General features: G+C 44.9%; 2 protein-coding genes across 2 annotated transcripts; one reads left to right on the top strand and one right to left on the bottom strand.

Moving 5' to 3' along the window:
- Positions 1–4,306: 4,306 nt before the first annotated feature.
- On the bottom strand, positions 4,307–13,577 carry slx1 (Nuclease slx1). Its single transcript, XM_050188148.3, has 4 exons — positions 13,252–13,577; positions 12,406–12,457; positions 11,682–11,867; positions 4,307–5,120 (listed from the first exon to the last, which is right to left on the bottom strand). Exons 1-4 carry the CDS (start codon positions 13,416–13,418, stop codon positions 4,764–4,766), a joined length of 762 nt encoding a protein of 253 aa, XP_050044105.1. The 5' UTR covers positions 13,419–13,577; the 3' UTR covers positions 4,307–4,763.
- Positions 13,578–13,820: 243 nt separating this feature from the next.
- LOC126541391 (uncharacterized) lies at positions 13,821–15,208 on the top strand. The gene is made up of 2 exons (XM_050188159.3): positions 13,821–14,396; positions 14,694–15,208. Exons 1-2 carry the CDS (start codon positions 14,122–14,124, stop codon positions 14,791–14,793), a joined length of 375 nt encoding a protein of 124 aa, XP_050044116.1. The 5' UTR covers positions 13,821–14,121; the 3' UTR covers positions 14,794–15,208.
- The last annotated feature ends 10,678 nt before the right edge of the window (positions 15,209–25,886 follow it).

Genomic DNA, 25,886 nt, shown 5'->3' with positions numbered 1-25,886 from the left:
AGATGGAAATATTATACTCTGAATATTTGTGGACCTGTCGAAAGCTTTTGACAACATTAATCACGACCATTTGATCAGAAAATTTGACTGGTATGGCATACGTGGGAAGCCTGCATCTCTCATACATTACTTCCACGCATGCAAACCGTCTCAATTAATGATTCACTTTCCGACTCACTTTCTGTATCTTCAGATGTACTACAACTGAGTATTATAAGCTAGTTTTTATTTAATATGTTAACGATATTTTCAAAGTTCGTGCAAGCAGCAAATTCATTATGTACACGGACAATACCTGTTTGTTTTTAATGAGTAAATCAGTTAATGATTCTATTGAAGCAGCAAACTTACTTTTAATAAAATTACGTGAATGGACAAACACAATAGCTTTTCAGATTAATATTAGCAAAAACCAAAGAGGTAGTATTTTGATCCAAAGACAGGAGTATATCCACTAATAAATCTGTTTTATCAAGATCGATTGTGCCCTACCTCAATTTGAAGAGAGAAAGAGTAAAATTGGTCAAGAAGAAACAGGCCAACCTAGACGCAGTAAGGGTAAAAGCAGACCAATTCAGGTTGGCACTTGCAAACAAATATGCAGCCTTAGAACAGAGAGATGACGATGACACAGAGGCAATGAATGAAACTGTAACGAGGCTGGCTTCAGAAGCAGCAATTGAAGTCGGAGGTAAGGCACCAAGGCAACCAGTAGGTAAGCTCTCCCGAGTAACAAAGGACCTAATAATGAAACGACAAAAAACGAAAGTGTACAACTCAACAGATCAGATAGAATCCACGGAACTGTCGAAACTAAACAAGGAGCAAATAAGGGTTATTCGAAATTATAGCGTGAGAAAAACTGAGGAAGCAGTAAAAAATGGACGCAGCCTGAAAACAGCGAGAAGGAAACTAGGCATCCGACAAACCAAGATGTATGCACTGAAAGATAGACAGGGTAACATCATCAGCAATCTCGAAGATATAGTAAAAGCAGTGGAAGAATTCCATACTGACCTGTACAGTACCCAAAGCAGCCACGATACCTCCATTCGAAGTAGTAATGAACAGGCTACAGAGGCTCCATCTGAAACTAGTGATGAAGTTAGAAGGGACTTGCAAGGCATGAAACGGGGAAAAGCGGCAGGAGAAGATGGACTACCAGTGGATTTAATCAAATATGATAGAGACATAATGCTTGAAAAACTAGCGGCCCTTTATACAAACTGTCTATCGACTTCAAGGGTCCCAGAGAACTGGAAGAATGCCAACATTATACTAATCCACAAAAAGGGAGACGTTAAAGAATTGAAAAATTATAGGTCCATTAGCTTACTTCCAATAAAATAGGGGCAACACTGGACTTTAGTCAACAAAGGGAACAGGCAGGTTTCAGGAAGGGATACTCTACAATGAATCATATCCTTGTCATCAATCAGGTAATTGAGAAATCCACAGAGTACAATCAATCTCTCTATATGGCTTTCATAGATTACGAAAAGGCATTTGATTAAGTCGAGATACCAGCAGTCATAGAGGCATTTTGTAATCAAGGAGTACAGGAAATATCTTGGAAAGTATCTACAGACATTCTACAGCAACCTTAATTCTACACAAGAAGATACCTGCAAAGAAAGTGGTCAGACAAGGAGGCACAATCTCTCCTATGCTATTCACTGTGTGCTTGGAAGAAATATTCAAGCTATTAAACTGGGAAGGCTTAGGAGTAAGGATCAATGGCGAATATTTCAGCAACCTTCAATTTGCAGGTGACATTGTCCTGTTCAGCAACAATGCAGACGAGTTACAACAAATTAATGAGGGCCTTAACAGAGAGAGTGTAAGAGTAGGGTTGAAGATTAATATGCAGAATACAAAGATAATGATGAATAGCCGGGTAAAAGAACAAGAGTTCAGGATCGCCAGTCAGCCTCTAGAGTCTGTGAAGGAGTACGTTTACCTAGGTCAATTAATAACAGGGAACCCTGATCATGAAAAGGAAATTTACAGAAGGATAAAAATGGGTTGGAGCACATTTGGCAGACATTCTCTGATCCTGACTGGAAGCTTACCATTATCATTAAAAAGAAAGGTGTACAATCAATGCATTCTACCGGTGCTGATATATGGGGCAAAAACTTGGAGACTGACAAAGAAGCTCAAGAACAAGTTAAGGACTGCGCAAAGAGCGATGGACCGAAGAATGTTAGTCGTAACGTTAAGAGACAGGAAGAGAGCAGTGCGGATCAGAGAGCAAACAGTGATAGCCAATATTCTAATTGACATCAAGAGAAAGAAATGGAGCTGGGCAGGTCATGTAATGCGTAGGTTAGATAATCAGTGGTCCATTACGGTTACAGAATGGGTGCCAAGAGAAGGGAAGCGCAGTCGAGGACGGCAAAATACTAGGTGGGGTGATGAAATTAAGAAATTCGCAGGCGCTAGCTGGAATTGGTTGGCGCAGAACAGGGGTAATTGGATTTCGCAGGGAGAGGTCTTTGCCCTGTAGTGGACATAAAATAGGCTGATGATGATGAAGATGATGATAAGACTTTAGGCATTGTATTGCAAGAACATATGTCATGGAATGTCCACGTTGATCTTATGCTGACCAAGCTGGCACAAATGCTTGGTGTTACTTACCACAAATGCCACATACTGCAATCTAACATTGTGATACTAATTTACAACACTTGTTTTATTCTAGAGTTAATTACTGCCATTTAGTTTGGGCAACCATGATGCATGAAAATTTACATAAGATTCATAAATCACAAGAAAGGTTTCTTAGGACTGCTGAAAACGTGCCTATGTAATATCGCACTGACAGCCTATTCATATTATGTATTACTTGTGACACAACAGTTTGATGATATTCTTTGTAAAACATTTAAAATGGAAACTATGAACATGCGAACAGTCTCTTTCCTGGAACAAAATAAACATTAAAAATTATCAGACGCACAGCACAGAACCATGGAAAGTGAGAACATACAGAACAAGTTACGGTTTACAAACACTGCAGAATAGTCTAACTTAAATTTAAATTCCGGGGTATTACGTACCAAAACCACGATTAGATCACGAGGCACGCCGTAGTGAGGGACTCCGGATTAATTTTGACCACGTCGGGTTTTTTAACATGGCCCCGCTGCACAGGACAAGGGTGTGTCTTTTAAATTTCGCCCACATTGAAATGCAGTCGCCGCGGCCCGGATTTGATCCCGTGACCTCGTGCATAGCAGTGCACCAGTGTTTCAATGCATAAGACAGCATTCTGTTTAAAATGTAAGTGGAACAGTGGATTTTTATGGCAAGTTTGATGGCGCATAACTCCAAACTGGTGGTATTCTGGAAATTTATTTCACGTGGATATGCCTTGTGAACTCTGGCTACGATTACTAAGTTACCCTATGTGCCGTAATGTAGTTAAATAAATATTTAATTAGTGATCCGTTGTCAATTCGTTGAATATGTGTTTCAAGTTTTCATGGAAGTAATGTCTGTCTCTCTGAATAATTTAGCTCAAGGACCAGAATTGTGTTGTCAGCAACAGGTGATCTGTCAAAAATTCCGTAATACTTAAAAAATAATCGCCCAATATACTGGGTGTTTCTGCGCAGACTGCCAAAAAATCCTTAATATTGCCTGTGACAATTATAGTCCTTGAGTTGGATTACTTGTAGAGGCAGAAGTCACCTGCACAACAAACCAAAATGCGATAACTAATTAACGACATTTTACTAATTATGTTTTAACTAACTACTATACAGCGTATGCTGCAATTTACGAATTGTAGCCATAGAGTTTGCAAGGTATATTTGCTTGGAATTAATTCTGAAAATGACACCAGTTTCAACATATTCATTCCAAAAGTGTGCGATGGAATACATTAGTGTTCCGGTTAACTTGGTGCTTAAATGGATAAAACGGCATTTTATTGAAAAGGTAGGTACAACGGCGCATTTTTGCCTCAAATTTAATGACACATATCCTGAAACTGGTGTCATCCTCACAATTTGCTCCAAGTGGATATGCCTTGCAATCTTGCCAGCTACAATTCGTACATCCTTGTTTGGCTTACTGTTGACCACCTCAAGTTTTCATTTTCCTGCGAAATCTTTGTCTTGTTTAGACTCATACATAGTAGTATAATATGAACTAACTAATAATTTTAGATTAGTGTATACTATGTGTGTGTATATATATATATATATATATATATATATATATATATATATATATATATAGATATATATATATATATATGTAAAACATCACTGCAACAAAACCATGAGGGGCTTCACCGCAGAGTCAAAATCATTTCTCTAAAATGCATTACGTATGCAACCAAAGTAAATGCATAATAGAATGGCAATGGCACAACGAAACCATTAGTCATTTGCACCATCTGTTAAACATAATTTCTCTAAATAGTCTTAATTGTGAGCTATGTATGTAGCGTAATAAAAATAATGATACTAAAACAACCAAATCATCGGTCAATCCACAGTCTGCCAAAATCATGTCTCTAAAAAGTCTCAACTGAATTCTATGTACAACACACAACATGACAACACTCAAAGCACATTCACACGAACGAAATTGTCAGTACAGGCCACGGATGAAGCCTGGCGTGGCACCGAATCACACTTCAAGTGGCCAGTCAGAGCAGCCATTGAGCGCCTCATTACGTTCGGTGCCGGTGAGGTAAGTCGTGCTTTATCCATAGAGTGAGTCATTGGTTTGGCCTATCATTTCACTCAATATCCAACAGTCTGGGGGACAGCTTTCGACTTCATGTAGTTGCGCCTGTTGTGACGTACCAGTTCACCCCAGAGCAACCAGTTGTTGCAGCCGGGGCAATAGCCACTCACGGGTATGGTCTGATTGCACTCGTTCTTGAGGAAAATCTTAGCAAGACAGCAGAGGTGAGAAACGGCACCGCATTCGGGGTACGGGCACTCGACCAAGCTTCTCCTTCGCTCAACCAGCTCACCACACACCGTGCACGCTGGTATTGAGAGGGCACAGTGAACAGATTCGTGGACAGCAGGAGCACGAACAGCCTTGACTGGTCCATATGCGATGGCCATGTGGAGTGGTGGGTTCAAGTCGGGCTGCAAAGGTATAGCAGTAATGCACCACAGACCAGATATTTTTTTTTTTCTTTTGTTGGAGCTCCCACACCTTCTAAAGCCTTTTGACGTCAGCAACACACCAACAGCCATTACTTGCAAGTCATTTTGGGAGTGACTAAATGTACTGCACAGCCTAGGACTATTGACCTCGGGTCAAGTGAAGCAAGCACGTCATAGTGGAGAAAAAGAAACCAGAAAGCCTTTCCTGAGTAGCTGGAAGTGAAGCTGGACTTGACCACCAGCCTATCTTGTGTTCGCTACAAGATGAAGGCTTCTTCTATCAACCTCCAATTACCCTTGCTATCTTACATCAGCCAATTCCATCCTAGACCAGTAAATTTCCTAATTTCAAGGCAACACCGAATCCCCTGCTGGCCTCGACTGCATTTTTCTTCCCTTTGTACATGCATTCTGCTACCCTAACAGACAACCGGTTGTCTGCTCTGCACATCACGTGTCGTGTCCAACTTCACTTAACCTTCGTATTAATCTCAACTAAAACATCAGCTATAGCTACGCTGTGTAATTTATACCAACAAGATCTATTTGTCTAGCAAAGGAAACAGAAACGAGAATGGGCCACATGCCAACTTCCATGGTTAAGGTGCCTTTCTCTCTCGTGTACAGACAGTTGGGATGCGCTAAAATGTAGTTGTGCTGGTGGTGTGGCCACATTTTATGGGGGGACATCTGCAGCGATACACACCACCTGCTTGTTCTCTAATCTATGCTGCTGTATCCCCGGTTCCAGGAGCAAGTCCAGGTTTTTTTTCAATGGGGCGGGGGGGTTTGACTGATATGGTGATTGATTATGTTGACTGCACAGATGCTTATCAACAACAACAACAACAACAACACATTTATTTGCTTACCAACATTTCCTTTTCAAACAACAAGTGTTGGGCATTCAATCACGTCGCTTTTATTAAAAACGCAAGAGACTGACTTGAACGCTGAGGGTCCCTCGAACTTTATCCTCCTTCCCTCTTGTCTATGAGCGGCCATTTTTTCTTATAGCATTTTTTTAATGCATTCTGCCGGCCCGAAGAAACAGATGTCACCTCTAGTTTGTACAGTTTTTGCACAGGTCTTGTTAACTTCCCGTCCCTAGTTTGAGCTTGGCAGGCTCTTACCAATTCGTCATGCCCAGGATAGACCTCGGTCATTCTTCTGAGTGACAAAATGCATTGTGAGGCAATGGGTTCCTCGACAATCACTATGTCATCCACCTTTAGGCCTTTATTTGTCGCTGCTGAGTAATGATGAAGCGAACGAAGCTCGAGTGGATACTCTTCCAACGAGCCACAGATGTTTGAGAAGCTGATTCCTATATTGTAGTCCTTTAATTAGGTCTTCTTGGCTTGTCTGTAAAATTCGGCTCTGGTATTCCTCGCCACCGTACTCCAGTTCAGCCAACTGACAGTTCAGATTTTCTGACTAAAAAAAATTTGCTGGACAGATCACAGCAAGTTCTCTTGCGTCCGTGTACGTATAGGTTAGTGGTCTAGATTTACGGCCTCCACTTCCACCAGTAATGCTGTTAGCTCTTCGCTATCAAGCGTGTGTTTTCCAAGTGTCTTGTGCAGCACTGACTTCACTGACCCTATCAATCTCTCCTACCAAACCACCCCCACCCCCCCCACACACACCACGGTGCACTCGGTGCGATAAACTTTCATTTGATGCGATGGGAAGCAAGGAAAATGGCAAAAGGTGAGCCATTCATAGTGCTCCAGAAGTCTTGCAAGTCCCGTGATGCTCTCTTGAATGCCAAGGCATTGTCAGAATAGATAGAGGAACTCCTCTGCGCAATAGAAATCTGCAAAACGCAAGGAGGAAGGCCACTGGTGACAGGCCACTAGTCAGTTCAAGGTGCACTGCTCTGGTACTCACACAAGTGAAAAGCAAAACGAAAGACTTAGTGGCGCCAGACTGAAGCTCCCTTTATCTTGTGTAAAGCGGGCCTGCAAAATCTACTCCCGCATGTTCGAAGGGTCGAGACATTCTGATCCTGTCTACGGGCAAAGGAGCATACTTCACATCTGTTGGTTTTGCATTGCGTTGTTTGCACAAGAAAAACAGGCACTGATCCCTCTTTTGGCCTATTGCCCCGCCTGTATAACTCAAAATGTTCGTCGTACTTGCACCATTGTGCTTGAGATGTTACCATGTGAAACACAGCAGTGTGCATCTGTCACAATCAGTCATGTAAATGCATGCTTACATGGAACAATGACATGATGTTTCTTCTGGTAGGTACCATCCATCTCTTGAAGACATCTGCCAAGGGGAAGTTCTCCTTTGGAACCAAAGGATCTATGCAGATCTCACAGTGCAGAATTCTTGTTAGTGGCATTCCCGAGTGACAACTGACAGATATTGTCTTTGAAAACTTTCCTCTGGACCCAAACAATCCGCAATTATACAGCCTGCCTAATTTCTCCTGCAGAAATTTTTCCTTCCTCGCCAGGGTTCTTGCGTATGATGGCATATACAAAGGAACTGTAATACTAGCGCAGTGATATATGTAGTAACTTCTGTAAACCACTGAATCTCATCAAGTCGATGAACATGTCATCTTCCTTTTGGGCATGTACGAGGTCATTGAACACTGTAGGCTCAGATCTTAGCTCAACCTTTTCCTCAGATACTACAGTTGGCTCTGCAGGCCATTCTGAACTCACTTGCATGAGTAATTCTGGACCACCCCACCAGATGCGGGTTTCCAAAAGAGTCTGCAGATACGCCGTGTGCGAGCATGTCTGCCGGATTCTTCTGTCCTGGACAGTAACGCCATTGCTCAGGGATTGTTACACTTGAAATTTCCCTCACTCTGTTCTTGGCAAACAGTTTCAGTTTAACCCCACTTCCTCAGATCCAGCTGAGAAGAATAGTAGAGTCAGTCTACATAATAGAAGGAAAATGTCGGAAGTCCCATGCAGGTCGGATGTACTTCAGCAACCTTGCTGACACAGAGGTGCTTGTTGTGGATGACCAAAGCACGAAAACACTGCAGATATACTTCCTTGTCCTTACCGTTCACTCTTTGTCCACTACTCGACAGCCCTCTGGAGCGAGACATTGATGTTTCTGGGGAGACAAATGCTGCTGGGCATCTTCCTGATGCCTCTGGATCGACACACGTTTTCCGTTACAAGGGATCGCACATACTTGTTGCATGCCTTCCATGGCAAGATGAGCACATCAGCTTAATTTGACAGGTTTGCACCTGATGACTTCTGGATGTGCAGCGAAAATCTCTGTTGTCCTTGGAGAGCTTATCCTTCCTTGCAGTCAGCGAGAGGTCGCTGTTACAAGCACGCGTGCCATGCTTCTCCGAGTGGTAGAAGAAACAGCCCATTTTCTTCACAAATGCATTATGGAAAACCAAAGCTGTGGCACCTCTTACTGTCGTTTCAGCTTGTTCCCAATGCTCACGACTCTTCAACTCGACACAAATGAATGCCAGTAGTTCCCTGAGCTTGGCATCCGAGGAAGCCGCTGCTGAAGCGGATTCTGATACAACTTGAGTGTTGTCTGATGAGTCCCTCCTCAATGCTTCAGTTTGCTTCTCTCTAGTAAATGCAAGAACGATGTCGTATGGTAAAGCCTTTTGCAGTATGTCGATAAGCATTGCCGAGAAATTTCATGTAGGCCTGTTGACAGAATTCAGACAACGAATGTGTAGCTGCATAGCATCATACAGACGTCTGAGGCCTCGCACATCGTTACATAGTTTAGCACGGCCAATGTTCCTTAGAGCATTTAGGTGATGCTGCTCGATTCTGTTTCTGTCACCAAAGCGCTCCTTGAGTATATCGACAGCATCATCATAACAAGACTCGGATGTTGGCAATCCTGCAATTGCCGCAGTGGCTTCTCCAGCGAGAGATAGTCGTAAATAAAAGAAGTTCATCGTTGATAAGAAGGCGTTATTTAAATGAGCTGTCTGTTGGAACTGCTGCCAGAATCCAGTGCACTGATTTATGTCTCCCTTAAATGGTGGCATATCAAGCTTTAGAAGACTCGGTCGACCAAAACTGTGCGCTAAGGCAGCATTAGCCGTGACGTTAGGCTGCGCAGATGGTGATTGCAGAGGGGTACCATGGGCTCACTCAGCTCACTCCAATGCCTGAATCCGACCAGTTATTTCAGCAAGCATGCTGATTGCGTGGTCGTTGTAGTCACCAGTAGTAACATATACCACTTCTAACTCATCATCTGGTATGTGATCTGCGGTCTCATCATCAATTTTTGAGGGCATGTCATTACTTGAAGAAAGACAGTCATGCATAGCTTTAAGCTTGGGGATGTCAACATTGGGCGCATTCAGAAGAGACCTGGCTTCCTGAATGATCCCTGTGTTTTGCGCTCACCGGGCCGCTCGCTTGGTCTTTAGATGATCCATTAATCAAAGTTGTATGCAATCTTGCAGCTGACTTGCACGGGAGTCAATATTCACATCTGTATTTGTCATTCCTCACCACTTGTCGCAGAGTAGAGAGCCCCTCAATGCATGCGAAGAGAATAAGACATCTCCGCAATTTTCGGCACCAAAATATTATTAAAAACGCGAGAGACTGAGTCGAGCATCGAGGGCGTGCTCAAACTTCACCCTCCTTCTGTTTTCTCTACGAGCATCCGTTCTTTATTACAGCATGACTTTTTCTACACTTTAATTCTGTGCAGGCCACGATGCAACCGATTTCCTGTGGCATACAGAGACAGTAATAATGCAGTTCTATGCTAGTTCTGGCTTGACATAAAAGGAACAAGAATATTTTAAAGTTAACGTATGCAGGCCAGCTGTGTGCACTCTGATAGTGAATGGTCAACGTAATATACGTTAATATAGTCAACGTCAAACAGGATTTGTAGAAGGTTTGATGTAGGTTGGTGGGGAGAGCCGTGGGCAACGTCTGTGCCACCTTTCTTTAGAGCGAGTTTTTTATTTGCTGGTGGGTTCTCTTCAATAATCAATAAAGTGTTGTTGTCTCTACAGAGCAAAAGGACAGTAACAGCTGGGAAGAACTTCATGAGTTTGTCATTTGTCGCATGCTGGCACTGCACACATAAGTTTTAATGGGTAGGGGGAGGGGGTCAGGACATCTTCCCTAGATACACACATACCTGACTTTCAATTTTACACCTATCATCTTTCATTGCATAATTGGCTGATAACGGTCCTCAGTTTCTTTTTTGTTTTTTCTCAAGTTAATCTGTTATCCTCTGAGTTTAGGCCCCTTAGAATGCATACTGGTAGAATGTTCTAAATATATATGAATTTTTTTAATGATATAGGTGAACTGCCATTTATGAACTGCTTAGCCCAGCACTGGCTTCACTGACCGTACAGGTAGTTGAGACATGCAGTGTGTCGGAGTCAATATTGTAATGCGTTTGCGACAGTTCAAGTTCCACTGAGTGGGGCATGTCCACAGAGTAGCTGCCAGGCCTGTCCCTGGAATTATGCACCCGTATTGTAGCCTCCAATGAAACAGTTGCCTGAGGGCACAGATCAAAACAGCCTTGTAATCTGCATCTAAGGCTAAGTATGACTGACTGAGAATGACAGTTTATAGGTGCCGCCAACAAATCTTTTAAGTGTTTTTATACAAAGTAGCAATTCCTAAGTCAATCACCTGAGGTTAATCCCTGGTGTAGGATAGGTGTGGAATGTTCTGCAAACTATAAATAATCATTTGCTTCCTGAAACTTGCCATAATCAATCCCACTCATTCTGCAGTCATTTGTGGTACCCATAAGCATGACACGATAATCAGCATCAGCTCATACAGTGCATTCTTGCACAGCTTTTGGATATTACCGAAATAATGTCAGCTCCTGACAGAAGCGATTAATGCACAACCGTCACTACATGACAGTGCTACACTTACAAGTATGTGTAATTCAGTGACTGCAGTTTTCGCAAAGGATTCTTCATGTGATGTTACACACGTTCCAAAGGAAGTGCGACATTCAAGGCTTTGTAAGCAAGCAATGGAACAGCTCAAGGAACACGCTGATATGAACAACCGTAGGCAAAGCATATGCATGCAGAGTGCGCTCGCCAGGGTCAGCGATGGCCTTGGACAAATTTAATTGATATGAAATGTGCGACACTCTTTGATATGAGTGTCGATAAGTCGTTTGACTGATTTCGCACGCTTAGCTTTGTACTTGCATGTTGCAGAGTTTGCACTAAGTTTGATATTAACTACAATTTATTGTTTTGTGTGCCGACTTTTCCGGCTTGGGAAGTGCTGGGATGGGATAACATAAAACTGTTCTTCTCCGTTTTCGTACCAAATCAGCAATTAGCCCTTTGGGAGTAGACAACATTTTTTTGTCCAAGCATAGCATAAGAAATTTTGACCAATCACAGAGGGCTAATGGCAGATTTGGAGAAACATGGTGGAACAGTTTTACATTATCTTGGCCACGCTCACAAGCCTTTTTATGAAGCCAAGCTGCTTCAAGCTGCCGTGCCTCGTTGCAAAAAGTGCATCAGTTGAACCCATGCGCAAGGTTCACACTCACCTGGAAGTCTAGCTGATAGTCTTCAATGAGCCATTGAATTGTAAGTGGCAGTCTAACCCATGGGACAGCTCTGAGCATATGAGAGACGACCCTGAAAGCATATGCGAAACGGCTTTCCGTGCGAAGCTTCTTCCCCACGTGGCTGAGCCGGCGAGATCGATCTGGGTGTTGCCAAGCCCACTCAAACTGCAGTTCAGAAATAAACACAATGTGCAATTTGAGGCCATTTAAAATGAGTATCAGCTGTATCAATTGCACTCTGCATGTATCATATTCCAAGAAATCTATGATATTAGCTATTAGCATACATATAAGTCCAGCATGACAAAAAGGGCATTCAGATGAGGAACTTAAAATATATTTGTGCTGATGAGTCCATTAGAGCTTTCAGTGAATGTACAATTTTCTCCTTGTCCTTCCAATAAGTACACAGCTATATACGCTAACCAAAGGAGGTATTTTACATGTAAATAATAGAGCAAGGCAGCATTCACCAGTAAAAAGTGCAGCAGAGTAAACAATGAAGCAAGAAAGCACCTTGATGATTATAAAGCCCATGCTTGTTTGAAAAAGTGGTAATTAAGGAACGAGTCCCAAGGTCATTTTTAGTGTGCTTATTCTTCATGTGTACACACTATGTTGCTGTATAGGTGCTCACACTTTTAGTTTTTATCATAATGCTGCATGTTTAGTCATAAAAGGCACACAATGTAGAAAGACGTACACGCAGGGCGGATATCTCATTTGGGAAGCCATGTACAATCAGTGCCATGTCCCTGAAACAATGAAAATGCGACATATTAGACCTCCTCACATATATTGACGTATTAGTGTCTCCTCACTTTATATTTCTGTGTCGCTCACATTGCGGGAATAAGTTTTCGCTTGTCACCAGCAGAAACAAAACAAAAACGTGCTCGCGGCACGTACACTTAGCGAGCTGTGCAGTTACATATAGCATTAAACGAGATTCTGCGACATTTGTCAACCTATATATTGCAAACAATGTGATTATAACAAAGTGTCATTACTGTCGTGTTCCCAAACTGTATTAACCAGCATGCACTATTGCATGCACGTCGTGCTCTCAAACTGTAGTACCAGCATGCATTATTCAAGTTTCAGCATAGTTGCAGAATTAAAAGCAGCCTAACAGGTGAAAATGCTTAACTGGTCTAACTGGTTTATTTTCATACTCTGTCACCATATTACGAATAAGAAAAAGGCCAGCACCTATATTTGTGATTTGAGGCGTGAACAAGGTTAGCTTTGGCAGTTTTCTCTGGGAATTATACGTATAATAAGCAAAGAAGAAAGGAGATTAGGTACACCTCGAAAATGGCATTTAGTATGTGACCTGGACCTGGAAGTTCACGGCGCCACCCCAAGGAGCGCTACTTCGTGATCTTGATGACACAAGCAATTCACTCTTTAACATTACAAGTCGAGTGACTTCACTCTCGATAACGCCGAGAGTGAAGTTGCTGACCATGGATGCGATTCGCAAGTCATATGCACAGACGAAGGTAACCGCTTTTGGAGCTGGTCTTTTTGAACAATCTCGGCTCACCATGGACCTTTACGGCTCGTGCGCCATGCTCCTCCGGCCTTGAATCCCTTATTGTGCTGCTTAATCCGCCTGTTTGGGTCAACTGTGAATCCGATGTAAGTGTGCCCCTTGTACTTGGGATTAGTGCAGTAGAGTAGGTAGCAACCGTAAAACTGCTCGACCTCCATGCCGCGGGGGCACTTAGTATAGACATTTGAAGACAAAGTGAAAGTTTCTGGAAGTGATAGGCTGTGCTCCTTGATCTTTGTCGACAGTAATCACTACAAAAGGAGCTTCGCGACTTCGTCAGAACATCGCATGCCTACGCTCCCGTTTGAATTCGATCTGCCCGCCTCGTATTATGTTATGACGTAAGACGACATCAGCGACGCCATCGGCGAAAAACGAAGATTTAGTTTGGTTTCAGTTTTGTTTTCAGCTTTGCTTCTGGATGTCACATAAATTAATGTACGGCAGCTAAATAAATAAATGAGTAAATAAGAAAAAGGCACGCTACGTCGAATAAACGTAGAATCTCCGAAAGTAAGTGATGTCGAAACCTTTTACTTGATCGAGCTCGTGCACGAGCACGATGCACGTACGGTGGGCGCGCGCAGCGTCGCTCGCGCAAGAGATCCCGTTCGAACCGTTCGAACACTGCGCGATTGTGTCGTTCCATCCGCAGAGGTTACATCGTCTCTCTGCCGAGACGCGTGGGTCGTCCTGTCCTTCTCGGTCCGTTCCAACGTGCCGCTGTTCACGCAGCCGAACGCGTCGTGCGTCGCGGGGCAATTAAGGAAGAAATACCTCTTGCGCGGTAAGACTGCGCGTTGATAACCTTTTGCTTCTACCACCTAAAGGACAAAGAAAGACAAAGCGTTTGCCGAAGTCATGGCCAGCGGATCTGGAGACATGCCCGAACTCGCCAAGTGCCGCAACGTGTCGCTGTTGCTGGACGCGCTGGAGCTTCGCGGCGACAACGAGGACGTCAGGCGCGTCTTCCTCCAGCCGAGCCGTGAGCGCATGGAAATGCTGCGCTGGGTCCTCATCAGCACGGATCCATCCGGGGCTAGTAAGGGCTACCTCAACCTTCCCACAGAGGAAGACGAGTTGTGCCAGTGCCTCATGAATGTGCTAATGCAACTCAAGTGTCTGCCAGAAGATAAGTACGTATGCCCGCCAATCGCGTCGTTGTCGCTGCTTTGGCTTATTGTCTACTTCACGCGATTCGACGCCTGAGGTGTAGTTTGAAAGAGCGCTGCTTGAGCACTTTCCATACTATAGTATATTCTAGGCAGCAAACCTTCAAGTTAGGCGGTGTTGGTTCCGTGCTGTTAACCATGATGTATATCCGCTCCAATCGTGCACCAACGCTGCGTTTTCGAATTCCCTTACAGCGCGTCTTTTCCATCTCGCCACGGTATATGTACCATATGCTAATCATCGCACGTACGATCTTGCAGGTACGAGGAGTTTGTTCGTGGAACCTATGACAGCGAGGAGCAGCTTCAATTGTGGATTCTGCTTCTCAAGACAGCAGAATGGGCACAAGACAAGCATTGACCGAGCCTCTTTCCTTTCTTTTTCGACCAGTCCACATTTCTGCCGAGGACCACAAGGAACGACTCACTCCTGAAATGGGCAATGCTTGTACATTTTTTTCTTGTTCATTTTAAGGCTAATCTAGTGGCGACACTGCAGGGTATGCGCACAAAGTTCCAAGTCGGGAGGAAGCGGGCAACCTTGCTGAGCGATGGAAGACCTGTGTGTTCCAGCTCGTCTGTGTCGGTACACCGAATGCCGTGTCAGATGGGCGGGAAGTGAAGCCGTCTGGTAGCTGGTAGGCTCCGTGTTCCTCGCGTAAATTTCGTGGCGTTGAAGAAAGAAAAGTCCTGCTGCCCATGAGCATTCAAGCACATTCACGCTGTTCTGCCCTCTGTAAAACTAAGGAGAAAAATAAAATGCAAAGGAAAACGAATACTGTCGTCTGTCGCTTCATTATTAGAGAGGTTTATCTGAGCGCTCGTGGTCCGCTCCACTCCGACACACATGTATATCCTAGCTAACGCTTTGCAGTCAGCCGCTCAGCGAACACGGTAGTGCGCTTCCGCACAATGCCTGCTGCAGAATGCATGTACGCTGTTCTCCGCTGCCAAACCGACTGAGCGGAGCGTGGCAGTGCGTCCGCTTTGGTTTCTCTGTAGTTCTGCGCAACATGTCTAGATAGCGTACCTAGTCCATACTAGCGCAGTAAAAGCTCACTCAGCGCCGCTACCGTATCAGCGCGATGCGCTTATGAAAAATGCGCAATTATATAACGTTCTTTGCAGCGCCTGAGCGCGTGAAACTAAAGCGGGTCATAATCAATGCTCTGCTAAAACTAGCAATTTGCATCCAGCCGCTCAGCGGAAAGCTTGTGCACAATAACAATGTCTTTAGGGTAGACAGGCGTTTGGTGTGTTTAGGCACCACGTACCCGAGCACGCGAGGGTTGGACCTTCCCGCATGTAGCCGTGTAAAGGGAAAAGGGGATCCTGTGGACTGAGCCGATGCCGAGCGTTTGGGCCTTTATGGCCCCTCGGCGGAGGCCACACACCTCTTTGGCCTCCGCTTCACGTAGACGGCACCCCCGGACTGACCAACCCCAGGGAAATCTGTAGTTGCCTTTTCCCGTCTTCCTGTTCACTCTTCGTCTTTCTCTTTCACTTTCAATCTTTCCTGTCTTCTCTTTAACTTCCGATTTTCTAGGCAGCGAAGGTTAACTGTGTGTGACGTAATCAATCTAGGTTATGTCATATTAGGTCATAACAGTAACGTTCAGCGGGAGTCTGGAGGGTTTGTTTTACACTTTCTCCGGCGTCCCCTTGTTGGGCTCCATGGTGGGTGGCTGGCGTTACTGCCGAAGCAGAATCCATGCATGGCAAGTTCATTCCCTCGACGCCCAGCTACGGGGCACACCGAAGACGTTTTCAAGTTTCTTGGCCACCAAAGAGAGAATTTCTCACGCTACCATGTAGAACACAGTGATAAACCAGAGAAGACCGTGAGGATCATGATCTAACCGTTTCTAGTTTCTAAATGTATGACCGAAACTATAGGCCCAGGGTACAGGCTACGAAGTTGGCCAGCGGTGACCTCCTCTTGGAGCTCCGCGATAAAAAGCAGTATGAAAAGCTACGTAATTTTGTTTCTTTTGGACAAATCCCAGTTACGGTCACCCCTCACCGTACCATGAACACGCACCATCCCAGGTGTAATATCAGACGACGACATGATGGAGCTCATTGAGGAAGAACTTTTGGAAGGACTGAAGGAACAAAATCTGGTTAACGTAAAACGAATTAAGATGAGGCGCAACGGAAAAGAAATTCGGACCAAACATATCATTCTTACCTTTGGAACAAGTGTGCTACCCGAGACCATTGAGGCCGGGTATGTCAAGATCCGTGTCAGGCCATACGTGCTTAACCCCCTGAGATGTTTAAGTACCAATAATTTGGCCACAGTTCCCAGAACTGTCGAGGCGGATTGACTTGTGCTAAGTGTGGTGCCCAAGAACACACCTCTGAGATCTGCGAAAACACTGCACGGTGTGTAAATTGTGATAGGGAGCACGCCGCATACTCGCGGTCCTGCCCATCATGGAAGAAAGAGAAAGTAATTGGGGCACTAAAAGTCAAAGAGAACATATCGTTTAAAGAGGCACACGGGAGGGTATCCTATCTGCCGAAGAGTAGGTTTGCGGAAAGTGGCGCGTCAAGGGGCAGCGTCACAACGGCTTCCGGTGGCTGTCCGGCCCGTTCGCAGCGAGTCGGTAGCAACGCCAACCCGCCCCTCGGCGGATGCAGCCAGTGCTGCGCCACCATCCAAGAAGGACGACCCATCAACATCTGGGCTGGTGGCCCGATGTTGAACAAACCGCTCGCAAGAGCGAGCGTCCAACGACCCTCACGAGGCGATGGACACAACTCACAGCCAGACAGCGCCGAAGGAGCAGCGGGATTCTAGCGATCGCTCTGAAAAAGAAAAACAGCATATCACAGGGCCCGTCAAGGGTTCCGCAACCTAAATTTCATTTTCTTAACACGCAGCTCAAACCTCCTTTCATTATCGACTCGCAAATATTACACAGGAACATCAGGGGACTTGTCCATAACTTTGATGGCGTTAAGGAGCTCTTCCGTAAATATTGTCTGATGATGCTGTGTATCCAGGAGACACATCTCAAATCAACACACAAAAACTTTCTTAGGCAACATGTCATTTTTCGCAAAGACCGCGACGACGCTATCGCCTCGTCGGGTAATGTGGCTAGTAGTTGATAAGGGTGTTCCCAGCCGTTACAACTCCTAACAACCCTTGAAGCAGTTGCTGCAAGGGCGGTGCTCTTCGTTAAACTTATTACTATCAGCTCTATATACATATTTCCAATTTAACAGCTTCGTAAAGCCGATTTCAAGAGCTTTATTGATGCAATTCCTGAACCGTATATTGTTGTTGGAGATGTCAACGCACACAACACTCTGTGGGGAGATTCTCGCTGCGATGCAAGAGGACGCTTATTTGAAGACTTCCTCTTGTCATCTAGTGTGTGTTCGCTTAATAAGAAAGAGCCAACATACTATAACATGGCATACAAAACATACTCATTCATCGATATAGGTATAGCATCAAGTACACTCATGCCACACCTTGAATAGAGCGTTTTAAAGAATCCCTGCTGAAGTGATCACTTCCCAATAATGTTGAGTTTCAGAAAACAAGGTGGCTGCTCCTCACATTTTCCCAGATAGAAGGTCGACACAGCGAAACGGGAGCTGTTTCGAGAGCTCGCACATTTAGACCCAGATCACACTGATGTGGCTGACATCGACAACGCTGTAGCTTATTTAACAGGTTTTATCATCGACGCTGCCGAAGAATGCATAACCCTTAACCACTGTGACCCACTTCAGTACGACTACGATCAACCGTCACCGCATGCACGCTCAAGGCCAACGAGGACCCAGCCGAATTCAACGCTCAGCCGCCTGCGGGCATCTTCGTCTCGGCCGAGGAGAATAACATAGGAGGGCGAATCAGAAAGTCTTTGCCCCTATTTTATTTTTAGCCAAATTACGGCTGTAAATGCGAAGTCAACATATCCATTCCCAGCGGTGGACTTTTCTTGGACCGGCCCGGCCTTATCTACCGGTAGTTCAGCGGCACGGCGCTGCTGCCATTTGTTGAAGATGGCAGTTGTGGCACTACACGTCCACGGCGCACGAGCAACAAAGTGTGGTTCGTTTTCTATGGAGCAAGCGAGGAACGCCCATCTAAACCCACAGGGAAATGCAGCCCGTGTATGGGGATAGGTGTCTCACTTTGAGAAGTGTGAGGTGGTAGTGTTGTGAGTTCGCTAAAGCCCACGAAGACTTGCATGACAATGAGCGTTTGGGGAGGCCGCGTGCGTCGCTGACTGGTGACAGGGGCATATGAAATTTACGGCTGCGATAGGAATGTCTAAACTGGTCTGGGGACTACGTGAAAAAATAGTGTAAGGTATGTAGTTACATGGTTGCGTCTGTTCGAGAGAGAGAGAGAGGGAGAGAAACTATTCAGAGTCCTTGCTGGGGTATGTGGTCTCCAGTACGTATATTTGTAATTACCTGTATCTACCTTATTTTGGCCAATGAAAAATAGGGGCAAAAACTTTCTGATTCACCCTCGTATCACCAAGGTTATGGTTAACATCACCAATGCGAAATAAAGTTGAAGCTGAAGTTGCACGCCAGCAACGTGGCCCGACAGGGCCGCCGTACGAAGGGGGCTTCTTCCCATTCCTGTATACTTGAGCCCTCTAGCCACGTAGGACAGCCCAAGTAGGAGCCCCGTCCGCGCCTGTAGTCCAGCGTCCTGCTCACCGTGCAGTCGATGATGACCGAGAAATCGTACGTTGACTGGAACAACCAGGACACCTCGCCTGGTGAGTCGACGTGCTACAACTCCTTCGCTCAGCACGAGACCTTCAGGGTCTCCGTGTGCGACCAGACTGAAGCCGCCTTCAAGGACAGTGCCGAGTGTCCAGCGGCCCTGAGGAACCAGACCCAGAAGTCGTTCCTCGACTCCTAAAGCAAGTGCGAAGGCGCTGTCACGGCCCAGCTCACCTGTCGGGCACGCGGTGATGAAGGACGCGTACACTTCCTCGAGGGTCGCGACGTATACAAAACGCTGCTGACGCGGCTCGAGAGCTTCAAGGAGCTGGTCGAGAAGGAGAACGAGGTGGCTGCTGTGAAGGCTGCCGCAGAAGCCGCTGCTTAAGTGGTAGAAAAGACCGGAGGCAGCACTACCAATATCTAAAAAATAAAAAGATTGGTATTTAAGGAATCCTACGCTACGTAATACGTAATAATCGTAAGGAATATTGCAAAAAAAAGTACCTTCAGTCAAATAAATTTAATAATTGGTCTACATCTCTGTATACGGAGGCCATTTTGTATGTGTCCGCGTTCCGTTAGGCGATACAGTTTCCTACAAATTTTACTGGAAGGATATATGCGTTGTTATTGACTAAAAGAGTTGCTATAACGTTTTGGACATCGCGGCCATTATGGTTAGAGCAATGAATTTGCCTAAACTTTGACCCTCTGGCTTGAAACTGCTTTGTGACTTTGCTAATTGAGATGATAATGGCTTGCTCGATGAGCTTTAGGAAATGCTATGTATTTTCTGGTTGTAGTGAAGGTGAAGAACCAGGCAATGCTATTGAGTTACGAAACTCTCTTTATTGTTTATATCACTGTCAACTGTTAAGTAGTTGGTGTTCCACATTGATCATTGTGCTAATCGGAAAAAAAAATTGTCGGGAAAAGAGAGCGTTCATTCTGTCCGCCTGGCTTCTCTTTTCCCGCCAATGTTTAAAATTAACCTGAAGTTCTGCTGTTTTACGTGCCAAAATCAGGGTGATAATGAGGCATGCCGGAGTGGGGGACTCTGGACTAATTTTGACCACCTGACGTTTTTTAACGTGTACCAAATGCATGGTACAAGGTCGTTCTTGCTTTTCGTCCCCTTATCGAAATGCCGTCGCCGTGGCCGGGATTTGATCCCGCGCCCTCGGGCTTCGCAACGCAACGCCGAAGCCACTATGCCACCATGGCGGGTGCCCGTCAATTTTGCGCTCTCAGCAAAACGCTAGACTCTTTATTGACTGGGCCGAATCAAGCTCTCAATCATTCATCAATTATTGGGCGAACTTACCCGCCGTGGTGGCGTAGGGGCTTTGGCGCTGGGCAGCTAAGACCAAGGACGTGGAATAAAGTCCCGCCCGCCGCGGCCGCATTTTCACGGAGATTTGAGGGAGCACGTCTATGTCTCACCTATACCAAGAAATATGAGTGCCAGGTACCACGCAGGCCGCAGACAGGCCAGGACGAGGACTCTGCAGAAGCGATTTGGCAAGGATCCGGCCGCCTACTACACGGACCCGAGTGCAACCACTCGCAAGGACTTCTACGCGATCGCCGCAACCAACAGAGTCACCACGATAACCGCTACGGTTAAGACTACCTCGGTATGCACAGCAGAGGCAGCCGCAATAGCGCTGCCGATACGAGACGCCGACTTCAAGGGTCAGTCGGCTCATGTGCTTACAGACTCGCAGGCAGCGTGTCGACTCTTCATGCGGGGAATGCTACCGCGCAGCGCCCAAAGAATGCTCGGCTCACGACTGGACCTGGACCACGGCATTACGTGGTGCCCCGCGCACAACGGACTCGACGGGAACGAAAGGGCAGACCGCATAGCTCGAGGAAGCAACGACCGAGCAGCGGCCAGAACCCTAGAGGAACCACTGTCCGCAGTGCGCGACACATTAGAAAATCAGAGGAGGGAGAGACGGACCTACGGCCCTCCGCACTGCAAACTAAATAGAAGACAAGCCCAAGACTGGCGTTCCAATTCATACCCACACCAATTCAACCCACACCTAAACCTTTTACACAAGAAGCACCCGACATATTACACCGACACCTGCCCGTGGTGCGGCGCAAAACCCACGCTGGCCCACATAACGTGGGAATGTACGGCTCGGCCAAGCAACGTCAATTCACCTTTTATAAGCGTCACAGACTTCGTACGGCAGTGGAAGGCACTACTCGCAAGCGAGGATCAGGGGAGCCAATTGGCCTTCCTGGACCAAGCTCTCCGAGCCGCAAGAGCCAGTGGAGCCCTGGACTGAGGGCCCCACCCAGACCTGCCATAAGTCCGATTAACTGAGCAATAAAGTTTTCTCCTCCTCCGTGCGAAGCAGTCAGGGATCTTTGAATGCTATCGCGTTCCACTTCTGAAGGCGAAGCTTAGGCGTCTTCCCATTTTTTTTCCTCGCGCGAAGACAAACCAGTGGTCACAGTGACTGACGAAGGCGGCTCTGCTAGCTGTTCTTCTTTGCTTTTTGTTCTAGTGCGCTTCCTTTATCTTTCCGCGACTGCGCCATGAGTAGGCGTCGGAGTCGCTCAGTCCCCAGCTTTCAACGGAACGCCGAGACACCTCTTCACACACGTCCTGCGCCTAGTCGGGACCCAGTCCCACACCCATCACACTTGTCTCACATTCGTTCCCCACTTACGGCCTCCTCCTTATTGAGTGCTCCAACAACGCAACACCGGTTAGCAGCGGAAAGTCCGTGATTTTTCACAAAATCAAGAAACAGCGACTAGCATGCCTCGAGAGCCTGCTGTAGTACGTGTGCTCACCACGTCATCCTTGAGTCGCTCCATCGGTAGTATACCACCGCTTGTTACAAAAAATGTTACGGGAATTGCAGTAACTAGTTACTTTTAATTGCCGCACGGGTGATGATGACGATGAAGCCTCAATTAATGGCACAAACTCTCTGTGGGGGGATAGGCCACGAACCGGGTGGTAATATGATTGAAAAATCAAATCAAGTAATTAACAAATAAATAAGTAATAAAAAATAAAATAATTAAACAATCGAAGATGAGAAGTAAGCCAATAACAAAGAAAATGAAATATATAATATAGTATAAGATATTGTATAATGTACAATAAGTGTAATATAAGGTAGTCAGCCTTACCTAGATTGGAATAGTAATACGAACTTGTTAATAAAATACATAAAGGATAGACGTAAAAATGAGCAAGTTTTGAATATTATTATAATACGTCACCCCATGATACTGCAAGTTGTTCACCATTTTAAATTCCTTTTGGCCGTGAACCGACAGTTTCCATGAATACATTACTACCATCCGCTCCACAACTACAATCGAAGTACGCGCAAGATAGGTCCTCGCAAGTACGAACGCGGCGCGTCATATCGCGCGTGACCGCCTTAATATGTCACATGCATCACAGAAGTTGCGTTACGATTGCCGTAATAATAATACTATTATGACTATGGATTTGTGTTCTTACTTTTTGAATTTCCTAGATGTATAACTTATTGAAGGAGAAATAAATCAATCATGGAAAATGCGAAATATTGGTAGCCATCTTTTCGTTTCGTTTCATTTTCCTTTTATGATAGCGCATAACCATTGTGGGGGTTCGCCAAGATTCGGATGGTAGTAGGAAATTGCAATTGCTACTAAAGCTAGTAAAATTGTCAGGAAGAAATGAACAAAAGTTAACGTATGAAGAACTTAATGAAATAACTCTGAAACAGCTACAACTTCCTTCACGGCTGAGCAAACATCCTCATGGCAGTTTCCAAGAGAGGTAGCTTCTAGACAAAGAGTATTTAGAATGGAAGAAATTAAAACCAAGTGAACCAAAGAAGAATTCTAAAGTGTTTTCTTGTTAAAGAAGAAACACGGTGAGAAAAAAAAAAGATATATAGCCCCATCTTCTTCACAGATTGGGCACAGAGGCGAGGACGCCAGACTATCCCTATCACGATAAAAGTTTAATATCGGTATCCCCGACAACGTAATCGGGTAAAAATTACTTCAGATTCTCTGGTGTGAAAGGAACTTTTGTGCCAAGGAAATAGGATTTGTCGACACTCTGAATAGTTGGATTCAAAAAGTTTTGAATAATTGCATATCTCCTGATACTAGCCGTAGTCAGGTAAGGTGATGTTGGAAGTAATGATAGCACAGGGCCATTGAGGGTCGCTCTCGCAAGACTGCCAGCCATTTCATTGATGAACAATACCTTATGTACAGTCACCCAAAGCAATCCAATCAAATTTATGTGGACAGACACTAGAAAATGAAATTTACGCCAAAGGTTAGTTCGACTATTTGTCGCGAGCGATGAACACAAAGGTAAAGAATCCGTTATTATGACTACCGTCTGTATTGATTAATTTATTTAGCGCAAGGCCAACACCACAGCTAGAAATTCAGCCAGAGATACGGATAAGAAGCCAGAAATCCTGATTGAGGATGAGGAGCCTAGAGCAGGAGCGAAAATGCCAATTCCAGATTTTTCTTCACACTGTGTAAGGCGACTGTCGCAATGGTCGTATTTATAGCTAAACTCAATAAATTATCTTGTAATAGTCCATTTAATATATTATGAGAGAGAAGTTTCACGTTGTTTCGGTAGATGTCGTCATTGATGATTTGTAGACTCTTTCACAGATCACAAATAGTAGGTACGTAGGGATTAATCAATAGTAGGGATTCATCAAATAGTAGGGATTAATCAATGTTTGCATAAAGACAGCCTGTGGTGTATAAAACCGAGGCCAGTATACTCGAAAGAATAATGCAGGTTGGGAAATTGTTATGGTTTCCAAACTTCTAATAGGGGATTCCTACATATTTGAAAATGTTTGCGCCGTGAGTAAACGAAATCTTCAGATTATTGAGGGAAGCTGACTATATGGTACGCTATTGGCAACCAATTTCGCTAATCCACAGCACAGCCGCAAGGCTTTTCGCTCAAGCAGAACAATGGAGCGTACTTTATAAGCTGGCGCAGGAGAATATAATACACAATCAAATACTAAAATGGGCCGCACATACATTTCGTGTGTGATTGGAATTGGATCTCTCCGCCCCCCCGACCGACTGATGCATAGCTTACGTAGTATGCCAACTGTTCTCACTCCTTTTTTTTAACTGTATGGTCAACATGGCCAAGCCAGCTAAGGGAAACGTCATAGACTACACCAAAATAGTTCACTGACTCCACTTGAGGTAGAGTCTCGAGACGGTAGCGTAGCGATATGCCAGCAGGATTCTTCAGAGCAAAAAGCATTATCGAGCGCTTTCTAACATTAAATAAAAGGCGAATTTTGTTTAACCAGCTTTCTATGGCGTAGAGGTAGTTATGCAGGCGATAATAGAAGAAGTGAATGTCACTGTCCTATGCAAAGAAAGCAGTATCGTCTGCGTGTACATACTTCTGTATAACTTCATGACGAGGAATGGAACTCGTCAGAATGTTAAATATTAACGGCAAAGTGAACGCTCCATGATGAATACCACGTGATTGCTTATGTATACCTGGAAAGAGCCTCTCAGAGAGCAGACAGATTATTCCCTCCAGTCGACGAGATAATTTGGAAACTCTAGATTTCGTAATGTATCCAATAAATTTACGTATTATACACTGTCATAGGCTTTGTAAATGTCTAGTGTCACAATAGCACCTATCTGCCCCTATCCCCGTTCTAATTTTATTCTACTTTCCAAATCCACGTGTGTATGCCAGATCGAGCATGATGGTGAGAATCCAATTTGGCAGGGACTAACCTTCGGCCATTCTTCGTCTTCATCCTCCGTCTGTGCTCTAGGTCATATTTTATATCCATCATTATTTTCTTCTACCCACATCGCACATAATAATATCTAAAACTTACATGCTCTTAATTGTTTGCAGCGTTTCAGTAACGTTATCTTTCAATTCATGATTGTATTGCGCTTAGTGTTACAATGACGAACATAAAGGACAAGATGCGGACGTACGTAACGCAATTTCGCTACGTACGTCCGCGTCTTGTCCCTTATGTTCGTCAGTGTAACACTAAGCGCAATACAATCATGAACGTCAACCAACTAGCCCCGTTCATTATCATTACTTTTCTAAAGAAAGAGAGAGGGAGAGAGAGAGAGAGAGAGGGAGAAGGATAGGAAAGATAGGGAGGTCAACCAGAAGAGCATCCACGGTCCGAGTATCTTTGACTCGGTGAACAGTCTCGAGTCCAATTGGTGTAAACTTGCCCGCAGAGAGAGGCGTCGGACATCGTAGCGATTATATTTCAATGCCGAGCTGGTCCCCCAAAAGCCACTTTATCCGAAACGCATCGAATGACTCGAAGGAAGTTCCACTAAATGCGGCCTCGCATATCGCTGCCAGTTTTGTGCCACTGGCCCGGTACATTTGTGCTTCGGTATCTCTGACTTCGAATGACATACGGCGCCATTGCATATGCGTGTATTTCAGGTGTAAATCATTTACTTTTATTGTTATTAGCTACGAGAGCCCGCGTTCACGCACTGTTATGCAGTCTCGCCGGGCAAGTCGCGCCGTGAAAGATGATAGAAAGATAGATACCGGAAGACCGAAGAGTGCTCGAACTATTCAAAGAATGTTAATCGCAATAAATATTGTCAGTTCCAGGAAAAATTCTCCAGTGGGCTAGTCGGTTAAACGCATTTGTTTTATTTTTGCGCAACAACAATGAATGGACAAGACTGGAG

The sequence above is a fragment of the Dermacentor andersoni genome, chromosome 3 (genome assembly GCF_023375885.2).
Source record: "Dermacentor andersoni chromosome 3, qqDerAnde1_hic_scaffold, whole genome shotgun sequence".
NCBI lineage: Eukaryota > Metazoa > Arthropoda > Arachnida > Ixodida > Ixodidae > Dermacentor > Dermacentor andersoni.
The sequence above is the reverse complement of the archived record's forward strand: the minus strand, read 5'-3'. Positions and strand labels throughout refer to the sequence as shown.

What these genes read in the sequence shown, in the direction of transcription:
- slx1 (XM_050188148.3), bottom strand. Translation starts at nt 13,418, where the DNA reads ATGGAGGTCGAGCAGTTTTACGGTTGCTACCTACTCTACTGCACTAAT. An exon ending in ACGAGCCGTAAAGGTCCATG is followed by an intron (nt 12,458 to 13,251) that starts GTGAGCCGAGAT and finishes TCATTGTTTCAG; the next exon opens with GGACATGGCACTGATTGTAC. An exon ending in ACTATCAGCTAGACTTCCAG is followed by an intron (nt 5,121 to 11,681) that starts GTGAGTGTGAAC and finishes ATACCTTTGCAG; the next exon opens with CCCGACTTGAACCCACCACT.
- LOC126541391 (XM_050188159.3), top strand. Translation starts at nt 14,122, where the DNA reads ATGGCCAGCGGATCTGGAGACATGCCCGAACTCGCCAAGTGCCGCAAC. An exon ending in AAGTGTCTGCCAGAAGATAA is followed by an intron (nt 14,397 to 14,693) that starts GTACGTATGCCC and finishes ACGATCTTGCAG; the next exon opens with GTACGAGGAGTTTGTTCGTG.